Genomic DNA, 14,620 nt, shown 5'->3' with positions numbered 1-14,620 from the left:
GAATAGTTACTAGTACACATTTTGTATAGGGCAAGGACAAATATTCCAAAACTGTTTGAGAGGGTGGGTTTAAACAGAGAGGGAATTTGAAATTTTCAAGCACACTTCATAAAGAAGGTGCATAACAGTCTATGAGTGAAGATGCGGACGGTCCCTTTACAAACAAAATGCACAAAAGATTTTTTGGGGAAAAGTATACAGCATTCGGATGAATAGATATAAGATTTATTTGCACGCATTCATTTAGTCCAAAAGTAGGTGTAGTTTATTTCGCAGCGTTGGGATCAGACTTCCCTAACTCTCCACCCTCCAGGCTCTCCCGCCCCCATCCAAACGCATCCAGGCTCCATCCGTCACCACCACCACCACCACCACCACCGACGAGGGAGGGATCACCGGGATCAGGGATCGCTTTATCCGCCGCGTCCGTGTCAAGCCAAAAGGCGTGATTGATTTGAATAACGAGCTGCCGTCGAACGGGGACATCGCCAAGAGGACGTTTTGCTTGTACTGGGTACCCGGGAGGACGGCATGGGGGGACACGCGGCGTTTTTCCTCTTACTTGCGGCGACCTTGACGCTCTCATCTGAGGTGAGTAGAAGCAGCAGCACCGTCACCACCGTCATCATCCACCAGGCTGTAGCCGAGTGTCAGTGCTCCTTACCCAGCTTGCTCGTCGGCAGGCCACGGTGCCTTTCTCGTGACGAAATGCATATGACGTGGGAGAAATAACGGCGGCCTCGTTGCTGCTCAAAATAACATTTAACGAGGCCCTTGCGACATTTAATCCACTTTAAGGTTGCGCGTGATTGTGAACATAGTTGTGTGTGGAGATTGGGCAACTACTGTTGTTGAGCACACTGCTTTAGCGCGCACGATTAGCATCTGATAAGCTAGCAGTGCTATCAAGGCCTAAAGCCTAACTCCGCTGAAATTGTTTCATAAAAATACGACTGTCTGTATAATAATGCGTCGCCATGTGGAGTAAAGTCGCAAGTCGGGTCATTTTGGCCCTCCGATTTGTACTTGAGTTGAAATGGCCAGTTAGCTTTACGTAAGAATGACGATTATGACGCTAATGCTTGTTAGCATGTTGGGCTAATTGTTGCGCTCAGGCAAAGGCCACAAGTCGCGTAGACAAAAGCAGAATAAAAGCCTCTAGAAGTGGGAATAACTCGCCCCGCCACACGAAGTCTGTAAATATCACGTATTTTATTTGATTTTATTATTTTTTTGGGGCACTTTCAAACACCTGTCAGAAGCCATTTAAGACAAACAAAACGCCGTGCAGTTATGACACAAGCAAGATGGCGCCTGCTGCTTGCGACTGTTTGGCTTCAACTCAGGAAATCAAACACACGACTGCGGTCCTTTTGAAAACATCCCAACGGAGCCTAAAGTGCCTTGTTCGCATAATATGCAACACTTACTACTTAGTTTGAATATATTATGATATGAATCTATTTTGTTTAAGGGCAAATTTTTAATGCAACCTTCTGAGAGCCATGACAAAACCTGCAAAAACAGGTGAAAGGTTCCATTTTAATTTTACAATCTGCTTATTCATTGGTCTTATAGTTTGTTACACCACCTGGCACAAAAAGGTAGAAAAGGTGCAGGATACAGAACCCAGAATATAGACACATTATTTACATTTTATGTCGAGTTGTTCACGCTGCACACGTCAGAGGGAAAGAACCTCTTAGCAGAACGAGAGGTTGAGAATTGAATAGAACTTTGCAAAAAGGCTGTCCGCAGGATGCACTGCAGGTTCGATACTTAAGGCCTGGCACGGTGTGTGTCATTGAGTTACTTTCACATTTTCTGCCATCCACCCGCTATAGGAATGAAAGTCGAACAGTGACTAAAATGACAAATGTTACGTATTCAGTCCTTTATGCATTCAGTATCTCTCCAGGATTATGTTTAAAGCAATCATTTGACTTCAATGCGTAGTATTCCAGAGCAATTTGTGTCTTTGTCTTTGCATTTTAATCACTGTACTGCACAATAGGGATGCTGCCAATTGTATGACATTTCCTTTCCATTGACGAAGGGGGAAACTAACAATCAGTTATCCATGTTCTATAGCGGTTGTCCTCATTAGGGTGGGGGATAGATGGCAATATATTTTATTTTTAAAAGCTTCCAGTGTATTTAAAAAAAAAAAAAAAGTGAGAATCTCTGATTCCTTGCCTTTGTTGTATTGACAATATTTCTGGCTGGACTTGCATGCGCAACTTCCTTCGCCGTTTGTTCCTCTTTAGACAGCTAATTAGTTCTGCCTGAATCAACAGGGCCTCTGCTAGTCGTGCACTACCTCCTAATGCTTCAAGACACGATCAATCAATGATACACAATCAACTGAATTGTTAATGATTAAGTAATCAATTATGGCGCCCTTCCCTCCTGCGTGATGTTCTGTGCATAGGAAGCTGAATAGTCTTCTCCTTGATGCTTCTCCAGGTGCCTGCTGATGACGCGGTGAGTTTGCTGACTGAACCGCAGGTGGCCATGTTCTGCGGCAAGCTCAACATGCACATCAATGTGCAGAGTGGCAATTGGGAGCCAGACCCATCTGGCTCCAAGAGCTGCATCGGCACCAAGGAGGGCATCCTGAATTACTGCCAAGAGGTAGGATGGAGTGGCAAGATTGTGAGCGGTCATGAAGGCAGCAAATGTTGTAAGAATAGGATGTTTTGTCCAGGTGTATCCAGACCTTCAGATCACTAATGTCGTGGAGGCCAACCAGCCCGTCAGCATCCAAAACTGGTGCAAAAAAGGCCGCAAGCAGTGCCGCAGTCGCAATCACATCGTGGTGCCCTACCGCTGCTTGGGTACGCCCCCTCAATGCTGCCAGTGTGTGCAAATGAGTGTGTGAGCCAAACATTACATTTATTTTACCAAAAAATTGCTTTTTCAGTCGGGGAGTTTGTGAGCGATGCCCTTCTGGTTCCTGACAAGTGTAAGTTCTTCCACAAGGAGTATATGGACCAGTGTGAGAGCTATCTGCACTGGCACACTGTCGCCCAAGAGGTGCGTCACTGTTTCGGCCCCCTGTGGTGAATCTCATGCCCCCCCGGGGTCCTCTGTCACGGCTCTGGTTACTAATGATGAATTCTCACTATGCCAAGTCACAACGTTGAATTTTTACCATCCCTCAGTTCTGCGGCGACCGCGCCGCCAATCTCTTTGACTACGGGCCGCTGATGCCGTGCGGCATTGACCTTTACCGAGGGGTGGAGTTTGTGTGCTGCCCGATCGAGGCCGGGCAGGAGTCCGATAGCGAAGAATCGGACGTCTGGTGGGGCGGAGCTGAGCCTGACAACAATGATAACAGGTACCCCTCTTTTTTCAAGAGTGTCCATGAAGTCTCTTTACAATTTCATAAACGTATTACAAAAGCAAACCAATAGATGAATTGGTGGAAATTATTACAAAATGAGGAATAGTTATAAATAGATTGTTTTGGTTTGTTTGCTGTATGAATACAGCACTACAGTTCGAGAGCAAATTTGATTGACATATCTCATCAATTGCTTTTTGAATAAAATATTTCAATTTTCAAGAGATTTTGTAGACACCCTGTATATCATCTGCGCAATGCCCAAAAAACCCGAGCACCGTTCCTCACCAGCATGGCGCGGCAGACGGACACTGAGCCTCCTGCCGCCGAGGAGGAGGATGATGAGGAAGACGACGGCCAGGCTGACACTTTTGAACGGGACGAGAATGACGATGAAGAAGTTGACGAGGAGGAAGAGGAGGACGAGGAAGACGACGACGACGACGTGACCGACGAGCGGGAAAGCGACGAGCGCAACGCTAACGTCGCCATGACAACCACCACCACCACCGAATCCATTGAGGAAGTCGTCCGAGGTAACATATAAAGAGTTATTTTGTTTTTATTCATGTTTTTGTTCGTGTATGATTCTTATTTTCTACATTGCTTTGTTTATTTTTTGTTTCTGTGTCGCCGCTTCTGTGCGTACGCGCCTCAGCCGCTTGTTGGGCACGCGCCGAGTCGGGCCCGTGTCACGACGTGCTGGCGCGCTGGTACTTCGTGCCTGAAAAGGCCCGCTGCGCCCCCTTCCTGTTCGGGGGCTGCGGGGGCAACAGGAATAACTTTGATTCCGAGGAATACTGCCTAGCTGTCTGCAGCAGCTCGTGTAAGTTCCTGGACGAGAAAGAGGCCGAAACCGGGGTTGTCGTCAGCTCTCTTCAAGCCTGACTGCTCTGACTCTCGCGCTTTAGTACTCACATTTTTCCTTTCAGTCTTGACCAATCCGAGGACTGGCAGAGGGGCATTCAATTCGTAAAACATTTCATAGGTTCAAATGATTATTTAGCATTATATATTCTTAAAAATGTATTTACTGCACTGTACTTCACGAGATACTCATTCTTACAAAAATATTGTAGTTATTCTTTTATAGATATAGACTTACTAGATTATTAGTGGTTTACTCATTTTCTATTTCATGAAATCATCTTTTTCACACAAGATTGATCTTTTAATTTAGCAATATTTTACGTTGAGTTTTTATTTGGTTTTTTTTTGGGTTACGTCAGTAGTCATGAAAGTAATCTAGGCTGAAGATTTCATAACAATGATAAACCCAAACCCACGCTAATCATAAACAAATAAAAAGAAAAGAAAAAAACATTCTCCTTGGCGAAGGTGAAAACTGTAGGAGAGTTGGAGCTCCCTTTTTGTTAATCTGTTAATCGCCCGCAGGTCACGCGGGGGCTCATCTCATTTGTCTTATTGTCTTCTAAGCGGTCAGTCACACTAACCGATCCTTAACTCCAGCATGTGAGCCAGCGAGCGCTGCAAAGCTGGAACATACTGCTGCACGTGTTTGCATGTCTCGCTGGAGCCATGCCTCCGCTTAGGATGGAGTTGACCATGAGTGACCATGTCACGGCTCAACCGGCTGACTATTGCACCATTTTGTGTGTGCTTCTTGGGATGCGGGAGGGGTGGGGGGGGCGGAGGGGTATGTTCAGTGTGATGTTAGTGAAGCAGCTTTTGTCTTCATCGTGACTCGGCACTTCTCGTCTCATCTCCGAGCTCCCACATCAAACGTAAACACATTTTGCCCCGGGACGTTCATCTCCCTTCATTCCATAATGACCTGTGTTTTCTTGCGTGCCGGCGTGTGTACAACTTCCCTTGTGTCTAACCGACTGCATTTCCTCAAATAGTGGCCTCCTCGAATAGACGCATGCTTCAGTTCATCAAAGAAACGAACACCTCATCTCAAATGGATGTATCCCTTTTTCTCTTCAGGAAGAAAGTAAGCTGTAATAAACTACTACAGTGTAGGAGGTTTCCACCATGTTAGGTCTATCTATGTAACAGACTCAATTGCATTTTCAATATGAACAGAAATTGCTGTTCCATTCCCCTTGTAATATGGAATTAACAATTCACATTCGACCAATCAGCGGGCTCAAGCGTGTGGAGCTCCACCCAGAATCAAGGACTCCTCCAAAATAAATGCCTTACATCCATTTTGTTTCTTTTCATTACCGGTAAGCACCAACAGGTATTTGTGGAAAATGTTCATAAAAAAATCTATACGGTATGCGTCGCCCGTCGGTCTAGTGTACATGGTTGAAATTTGGTCGCCACTGACGGCCACTTAGAAATGGCCGAAATGGCTGCTGCAAACCAAAATGGTGGACTTCCTGTGTCTTTTGAGACATAACTTCTTTAACATTTTTTATGAGTCTACTCATAATAGGCATGTTTAGCAAATTTCCCCCCCGAAGTTCTGGGGGTGCGTCAAGCCAAATTTTGGGGATCACCTAATGTCAAATTTCAACAGGATGAGTACACCTGAAACATTTGGAGCATTTTTGCATTTTGGGAAAGCCCTCAAAATGTTGATTTAATTCAGTATTAGAAGTAGAAATGAAATGAAGCAATTTGAACCAAGAGGCCACTTGATGCGCAAAAACAAAAATATATGAATGCCTCGCCTCAAAGAAATGGCTGGTCCTCTGCAGTTGAGTAAAAATACAATAAAAAAGCAACCTCTGGCCACTAAGGAAATACGGTGTATGTTTTTAACACTGGTTGTTTTAAATGTATGTTCACTGTGCGTCTTCTAACACTAACATTGCCTGTGTTCTAGAAGCATGAGGATCAGTGCTTCTGTTCTTGCGACTTTTCAGTCAACTTTCTTTTTATGTCCTTCTCCTGTGTGTCATATTTGAGCTCTCCTGTCAATCTCCCTCCTCCTCCTGCTAGTACCCACCATGGCGCCCAGCCCTCCGGATGCCATCGACCAATACCTCGAGTCGCCCGGCGACGACAACGAGCACGGCGACTTTCAGAGGGCGAAGGAAAGCCTGGAGGCCAAGCACAGGGAAAAGCTGTCCCAGGTGTGCGATGTGACGCTTTGACTCTGTTGCCTGTTGTGCAATGCGTGTGCATGGAATGATGGCTCTTGATCCTCAGGTGATGAAGGAATGGGAGGAGGCTGAGAGGAAGGCCAAGAACCTCCCACGTGCCGAGAAGAAAGCCATCATTCAGGTAATGGTGCAATGCGGTGCAATTATTTGTAGCAGGGTTTTTCCTGGCGCAAATTGGGGCACATGTTCGTTTGCTACGCCCCACACTTTTTCTATGAATTATATACATGGATTTTTATACATTTTCTTAAATCACATATTATAGCAAAATAGAAAATACAAATACAGGTACCCTCTTTGATCGTAAAGGTCCTGTATTTTGGCCATTTAGACCTCTCTAACATGGGCTTAGTATAAAAGTGTCAGTTTCATTTGGAAAAAAAAACACCTTGATTTTGTCGTAGGAGTGTCCAAAAAAGGCCTCTCTGGCAGCTACTTCTGTTTGACCCAGTTTTGTATCCGGCTGTGCATATTTGGCTAAGACCGCCCCTTTTCCGCTGACTGGTTTCCTCTGTGTAGAAGACCCAATTGTGAGAGGACACGTTTGTTATGATGACAGCCCTAGCTCGGGAGTGGAGAGGTAGGCAGAGCTGGAGAAGTTCAAATGTCCTTATTTCAGACCTCTTGACAGAAGAATGTCTGGAACTCAGCAATGCGAGGATGATTGTAATTCATATTTGACATGTTTACTGCTGCACCATAGAGACAATATTACATTCAACATTTTAGAAAAAGTTGGTTTGTGAAAATAGGGGCCCTATAAATTCAATATGTTAAAAGTTCAAGTGCATACCATTAAAGGGGGAAGGAAAGGCACAACCTTTTTGGGTATTCTCATTAATACTGCGTTTGTGGAATAAGAATTAAACAGATAAATCCATCAGTTTACATTTGGATAGTCATCTTCTTTGACAGCCAAATAAGAGTTTTCACGATTTTAGAGCGTGAGGCGGCATGATTGTCTCACAACTGCAAAAAAAAAAAAAAAAAAACTTGCAGTAAGGCATTGGAAGACCTTGTGATGGTCTGTACAGGAAGTGAAAAAAAGATTCTTTTGGTACCGCTCTGTCGGGGGATTCCGAGAATGATGTGCCTGCATGCTTCTGCAAACGCAGCGTTTCCAGGAGAAGGTGGAGGCCCTGGAGGAGGAAGCCGCCGGAGAGAGGCAGCAGCTGGTGGAAACCCACATGGCCCGCGTAGAGGCTCTGCTCAACAGCCGCCGACGCGTGGCTCTGGAAAACTACCTCAGCGCACTGCAGGCCAACCCTCCACGGGTACACGGCCCAAACACAATTGTTGCCTGTTCATGTGTACTACAACACTGCAAACTGCAATGTCAATAATAAACATGAAGGGCTCTGTTTTGGATCACATTCATGCCATTTAAAATGTTCCTTCACCAGCCCCGTCAGGTGCTGAGTCTGCTGAAGAAGTACATTCGGGCCGAGCAGAAGGACCGCCAGCACACAGTCAAACATTACGAGCACGTCCGAACTGTCGACCCGAAGAAGGCGCCGCAGATTCGGCCTCAGGTACGCCACCTGACACTCTCTTGCCGAGTAAACGTCACGACGAGAGGATTTTCAAATAATCGGAGGTGGGTAGAGTTGCCCGAGTTAGAGTACGCTTACTTTAGAATAATATGACTCGAGTAAAAGTAAAAAGTAGTTGTAAATAATTCAGCGTGAAAAAACTGCTCAAGTACTAAATAACTGGTGAGTAACCTCTTTTTTTAGATCAGGAACATCAGCTACACAAAAGTATAAAATAGGAATGTGCAACAATATACACTTTTCACTCAGACAATAATATAGTAAGTAAGTAAAAAACAAATGAAGGCATATTCAGCCACAATAAATGGTCTTTATTTGTTTACATTCGGGCGTCGACTGGTTAGCACATCTGCCTCACAGTTCTAAGGACCGGGGTTCAAATCCCGCCCCCCACTGTCTCCCCGTGCCTGCGTGGGTTTTTTTCCGGGCACTCCGGTTTCCTCCCACATCCCAAAAACATGCATGAATTGGAGACTCTAAATTGCCCGTAGGTGTGGATGTGAGTGCGAATGGTTGTTTGCTTCTGTGTGCCCTGCGATTGGCTGGCGACCGGTTCAGGGCGTACCCCGCCTCTCGCCCGAAGATTGCTGGGAGGAAGGCTCCGGCACGCCCGCGGCCCCTGTGAGGAGAAGCGGAACGGAAGATGAATGAATGTTTACATTCGTGATGTGGCACAATAAGCTCACCAGGCAGAAATTACAGCTGTACATAGAAAACCGCATCTTCTCACGTTCCAAGTGGAGTTCTTGTAAGCTGAAATCTGAGACATTTTTAGGCAGAAGCGGACGACTGCACCGCTAAACAAAAATACTCAAGTAAAAGTAAAAAGTATGTGCATTAAAACTGCTCTGACAAGTACAATAGATGCAAAAACTTACTGAAGTAAATAATAATGGAGTAAATGGAGCCCGTTACTACCCAACTCTGAAAATAATAAGGCCTGAAATTCAGTGAGCTCTTCGCGTCTCTGTCCTGCAGGTTTTGACACACTTGCGTGTGATCGACGAGAGGATGAACCAGTCGCTTGGTTTGCTTTACAAGGTGCCCAACGTGGCCAACGAGATCCACAGCCAAGTCTGTAAGTCTCCGAGACGACCTTTGTTGAGCATGAGTGTCAATTGCAACAAATGTAATGGTGGCCTAAGAGTTTTGGTATTGACTTTGTCTCTTGTTCCTCTAGCCGTCATCGTGCAGCGGGTTCAGTCCGAGCTTTCTCAGCAAGTGTCCTCCCTGCAGAGTGACAACAGAGTGAGTCAGGTTGCACCCGCTGAAGAAATACGGGACCACGCCGTCATCTGACTCAGCACACATCAACAGACGGTAACAGGTTTTTGTCTCCGTAACCAGGTGGACGGCAGGATGAGCTACGGCAACGACGCCCTCATGCCCGACCAGGCGTACAGCTCGGCTCCGATGGAACCCGGCCTCGACGGGCTGGGCTTTATCCACCCCGAGAGCTTCAACCAGCCCAACACTGAGAACCACGGTAACACATACGCTGACTATGTCTTGAAGTACGATCCAATGACAGATGTGCGGAGAAGGCACCGAGATTTGAGAAACGCCTCGAATAGCTTCCATTTCTTCACAGTTGAGCCTGTTGATGCCCGCCCACTTCCAGATAGAGGGTTACCCACACGGCCTGGTATGTGCTTACAATCGCAGGCTGGAGACAATGCTGCCTTTACAAAGATGATAATAATGCTGCTCACTTTTGATTGATTTGACAGGCAGAGAGCAAATCACTTAACAATTGTCCAACACCATGCATTCCTTGACACTTCCGTGCTTTCATTAAAAAAAAAAATGATGTAAAAGTCCCGCATACAGGGGCATCTCAATAAATTAGAAATCGGGAAAATTGGATCTCAATAGTACGGTTGAAAAAGTGAAAGTGATATGACATCGATTCACTATACAAAGAGTGAAAGATGTCGATTATATTTTGATGATTTTAGCTTACAGCTAAAGGAAATCGAATATATTCAGCATCTCAAGAAATTAGACGATAGTAGCGGTGCCTTGAGATACGAGTGACCTGATTTACAAATCATTCAAGATACAAGCCGTCTTATCGCCAGTATATATTCTTAATCCTCTGCGAAGAACGACTCAAAATACTGCTTGTGCTTCGAAGCCAAGAGAGGAGCTGAGTCTCGAGTACTGTATGTGTATTATACTGCCCCCAGGTGCCCGAGACCTGCACTTACATACACAGAATGAGCAGCACATTGTTTGTTCACTTGAAGGAGAAAGTGTGACAAAAACGAATTTCATTTTAGTAAGTCATTACTGTATGTTTTTATAAAGTATAATACTATAAAGTGCTTTGTAGTTTTTCTTATTAAAAAAACAAAACATAATCTGTTTGGAGTTACAAGCTTGGTCAAGGAACAAATGAAACCTATCTCAAGGCACCACTGTAAATGAATTTGAAATAGAATTAATAAAATGATGAATTTTCTATTAAAAGGAACAATTTGCCATACTGTACATAGTTGAACTTCTTTTATTTATTGTTGTATTCTGCCTCATCGAAGGAAGACGTGGCCCATCTGTCCATTTTAAAAATCAAATGTAAAATATTAGGAGCACCTCTCAATATGGTACAGTGCATATTTGTCTTTTATGAAGGGTGAATCTTTTGTCATGTATATGTTTTTACAATGTGGATTCATGTTTCGCCCCCCAAGTGTCTGCCCTGAAGCCAGAAGAGATGCCCCAAGTGCGTATGGAGACAGAGGAGAGGCAAAGTACTGGCTACGAAGTCCACCATCAAAAACTGGTAATGTAAACCACCCAGATTGGAGCATCATTGGCTTGTTCTGCACATACGGTGGTGCGCTGCTATATTGCGGTCCATCATTCGCACACCGGTGTCGCGACAGCCAAATCCGGCTTGGAGAATTGTGAGCAAAGGGCCGCCCATCCCGCTGGCCGTCGTGGCCGCGAGGGCTGAAACGTGGCCGGAATGCCACAGAAGCCACGGTCAGAGTTTCATGAAATAAATTCACAAATGCCAACCTCGGGACACACTCATAACAATGTGGACAGGAACAAATGCAACTAAAGAGTAACGTTAGCTTGATTTTCCACAACTACAGGATTGTACTTAGAATGCAAAGAAGTCTGGGAAGCCGCAGGATCTGCTGGCCCTAGTTACAATGGTATTTTGCGCAGCCTCTTATCACTTATTGACATTGAGTTGCATGTTTGGAATTATTTAATACAATAAATAATTGGGCACTACTTTGCGGAGTTCATGTAATGATTACTATAGTGTTTTTCTATACATTTTATGCTTGCAATTTGTTCATGTTCAAATAACTTTTAAAATGTGTTTTAAAAAAAGGTGTGTTTTAAGTATAAATGTTTTGAACGTGTGTGGGAGGAGAAAATAAGTCTTTGTTAATCACTGTACACATTTTCAATGACAGGTCTTTTTCGCCGAGGACGTAGGCTCCAACAAAGGCGCCATCATCGGGCTGATGGTGGGAGGCGTCGTCATAGCGACCATCATCGTCATCACCCTGGTGATGCTGAGGAAGAAGCAATACACTTCCATCCACCACGGCGTCATCGAGGTAAATGGCTGCCTCCGCATTGACCGACGTCACGTTGTACGACTTTAGACAGTAATTGAGTGGGAATCAACAATAGAGCGTGCCATTGCACTCACGGCAGACAACGAGGCACTCTGAAGTGGCCACGCCAGCAGACTATCAGAAGCGAAGGCACATTTTTGAGGTGTAGGCATAGCTAGCTACCTGACCGCATGTCACAGTTTTGCCTCCAGAGTGCGTCACGCGAACCCATTTTCACTACCTATCAAAAATCAGGAAAACTAAAGCGCTGAGAAACAGTTTAACGCTATCCTGTAGCTCCACAGTTGAGTAATACACAGTTCTCACGCTTTGTATGTTTTCATTAATTATCTTCAAACATGTATAATGTCTTTAGAAACAAATCTCTGAATTAACTTTTCTGGGTACTTAAATTATTATTATTTTTTTAATTAAAAGTTGAATACCTACTCTAATAAATGCTTTGTTCTTTCAGCAGTGAACGAAACCCACCCCTGTCCATGTGCTTTTTTTTTTTAATTGTACATTTTTTGGGGGGGGTCAATAATAGCTACTGTAATAGATGCTTTGTACTCTCTGCATTTGAGATGATACTCGTGTGTATTTGAAGAGTTTGTTGTTGTGTTCAGGTGGATGCGGCGGTGACACCTGAGGAGCGTCACCTGGCCAAGATGCAGCAGAATGGCTACGAGAATCCCACCTACAAGTTCTTTGAGCAGATCCACAACTAATAGGACCCCCTTTCGCTCCTCCCCCGAGGTTCTGTTCCACTCTGCGCTCCCATTTGACATAAACAAACAAAAAAAGGATCGTGCTCATTTTAAAGAGAGGAAATTTGTGTTTGGGCCAAAGGAAGCAGACATGGAACAAAACCTAGTTAACCCCGTCAATTGCACAAAGTAACACTAACGGAGTGAGACAAGGGTACCCTGTGTCACCAGCACATTTCAACCAATCACACGACACCCCTTTGCAGTGTTTGTACTCAAAGAAATTGTTGACCGACTATAGCTATACAGTACATACATATATATATATATATATATATATATATATGAATATTATTATTATCATCGCAGCACTGTGCTACCCAGCTATTTAAACTATCCAGCGCAAAACATTTCAAGTTTTAATTTTTGTGTGTAATATATGAAGGAGATTAGCTGTACGTCTATGTAGTGCATGGCCATATTGAGTCCAACTGGGTCTGACGTTTAGATATTTTAGCGGGATTGTACATTTCTGGTGTCTTCTTTGTGATCTTGTGCAAAATGAAGATGATAAAAAAAAAATAATATTCAGAATGCTTTAAACATTTTTTAAGTTCATCTCCATGCTTCACTGTTGTTAGCTGCATGGGCAAAAAAATCAAACAACAACAAAAAAGAATCAAATACTATATGTAATATATGAAGTGTAATAGTATCCGAAAGGAAGATGATTGTGTTACTATTTTGGGTTTTATGCACTCTATCTTTGTCATTTTGGGGAACGTCTGCTTATCACCAAGTACAGTGGAACCTCCCACGTGGAACGACGTTTGTGGGCATGAAAACGATGAAAAGGATTAACTGCACATGTGTTTGCTTTGTTTTTACCTTTTTTTGTGTGAAGGACAGTAGTGATAGCAAAGAGGAAAAGTGGAGGTAAGGGACTGGCTGTGCAGTACAATATTAGGAATAGAAATTCCTTCAATATCAGTTAATACACTAAACTCCTTTGCTCCATGACTCAGATGAAGGAAACTATTTAACTTTTTGGGTTGTTACCTTCTCTTATATTGTACTACAAATTTGATCCTGAAGCAGATTAATTCATGTTACATTATGTCCAATGGGGAAATGGCTTTGTACTTAGAACAGCTCAGAAGTCAACCAGTGTGATTGCATTTCTACTCAGGAGGTTCCACAGTATGAGCCCTCAATGCAGACTTTGCAGTTCAAAGTCAGATTGGACCTTTCGACGGATCCACTGGAGTGGAACTGGAGGCTAATAGCCAAATCATTCCTGTTGAATCATTCCGTTATTGATTGTAAAATTGATGTTTGGGCAAAATAGGCCCGTTTTTCCTATGTTCCCCACAGCTTTAATAGTGACAGATTAGTATTGGGGATATTGAGTTCCACCACCCCCTTTATGATACCAACTTGTTTTTTGTTTTTTTTCATTGCAGCCGTGTCTTGTCTGTTGTGTGGTAGATCTGTTGAGTCATTACCTCCCCTCCTTTCCTCTCCCCTCCCTAACATTAACATATCCCAACACAGACATGTGAACTGAAGCTCTTGTTCAGGTGAATGTTTAAAAATGTTTTGTAGTTACATGAACCATTTGCTTAAGTTTCTACTGCCACCATACCATGAATAAAATTTTTAATGTACATAAACGATTGCTTTTGTCGCTGTCTCTGCCTTTTCTTTAACCTATGGGCTGTACAGGATACACAAATGCTCATAATAGTCAACATTTATTTGATCGTTGCATCATCCAGCCATTTTCTATAGCGCTTGTCCTCATCAGGGTCACGGGTGAGCTGGAGCTTGTCCTAGCTGACTCTGACCCCTGAGTGGCAGGGTACAACCTGGACTGGTCGCCAGCCAATGGCAGTGCATGCCAACACAATTGTTTACACTCACAACGGACAATTAAGTCTTCACTGAAGCTAACATGCATGTTTTGGGAATGAAGGAAGAAGCCCTACAAAACCCACATGAGATTTGAACCCTGAACCTCAGGACTGTGAGGCAAACGTTCCACCGTGCTGCATTGTTACATCACCCATCCATCCATTTTTTGCAATGCTTGTCCTCAATGTTGGAGCCTATCCCGGCTGATTTATGGCCAACAGGGAGAAGTACACCCAAGAGTGGCTGCCAGTCAATCACTGGGCACATTTAGACAAAAAGTGTTCAGGCTCACTTTCACACTTGTAGACAATTTAAAGTCTGCAATGAACCTAACATGCATGTTTTGGGATTATTGGAAGGAGAAAGCCCATGACGAGAAATTGAAATCCTGAACCGCGATCAGAACTGTGAGGCAGATGTGCATCATATTTTC

General features: G+C 44.0%; 2 protein-coding genes across 7 annotated transcripts in view; one reads left to right on the top strand and one right to left on the bottom strand.

The window, feature by feature from the left end:
• Nucleotides 1–338: 338 nt before the first annotated feature.
• Nucleotides 339–13,949, top strand: appb (amyloid beta (A4) precursor protein b). 3 transcript variants are annotated; one of them, XM_061793150.1, is made up of 18 exons: nucleotides 339–591; nucleotides 2,467–2,634; nucleotides 2,708–2,837; nucleotides 2,924–3,036; nucleotides 3,165–3,340; nucleotides 3,638–3,882; nucleotides 4,005–4,172; nucleotides 6,263–6,396; nucleotides 6,482–6,547; nucleotides 7,542–7,700; nucleotides 7,830–7,958; nucleotides 8,958–9,057; nucleotides 9,160–9,227; nucleotides 9,327–9,465; nucleotides 9,571–9,624; nucleotides 10,673–10,764; nucleotides 11,417–11,563; nucleotides 12,193–13,949. In XM_061793150.1, exons 1-18 carry the CDS (start codon nucleotides 532–534, stop codon nucleotides 12,292–12,294), a joined length of 2,250 nt encoding a protein of 749 aa, XP_061649134.1. In that variant the 5' UTR covers nucleotides 339–531; the 3' UTR covers nucleotides 12,295–13,949. The 3 variants fall into 3 exon arrangements, with proteins under 3 accessions (XP_061649134.1, XP_061649133.1, XP_061649135.1); XM_061793149.1 differs by having other exon boundaries at nucleotides 340–591; nucleotides 6,473–6,547; XM_061793151.1 differs by lacking the exon at nucleotides 4,005–4,172 and having other exon boundaries at nucleotides 342–591; nucleotides 6,473–6,547.
• gabpa (GA binding protein transcription factor subunit alpha) overlaps nucleotides 8,312–14,620 on the bottom strand; it is a 21,763-nt gene continuing 15,454 nt past the window's right edge. For all 4 annotated transcript variants that reach the window (XM_061793152.1, XM_061793155.1, XM_061793157.1 and 1 more), the window contains exon 10: nucleotides 8,312–8,598. In XM_061793152.1, coding sequence (XP_061649136.1) covers nucleotides 8,334–8,598 — 265 coding nt within the window. In that variant the 3' untranslated portion in view covers nucleotides 8,312–8,333. The remainder of the gene's footprint in view (nucleotides 8,599–14,620) is intronic.

The sequence above is a fragment of the Phyllopteryx taeniolatus genome, chromosome 12 (genome assembly GCF_024500385.1).
Source record: "Phyllopteryx taeniolatus isolate TA_2022b chromosome 12, UOR_Ptae_1.2, whole genome shotgun sequence".
NCBI classification, from domain to species: Eukaryota; Metazoa; Chordata; class Actinopteri; order Syngnathiformes; family Syngnathidae; genus Phyllopteryx; species Phyllopteryx taeniolatus.
Note: the sequence above shows the minus strand (reverse complement) of the source record. Positions and strands in the feature narration are given on the sequence as shown.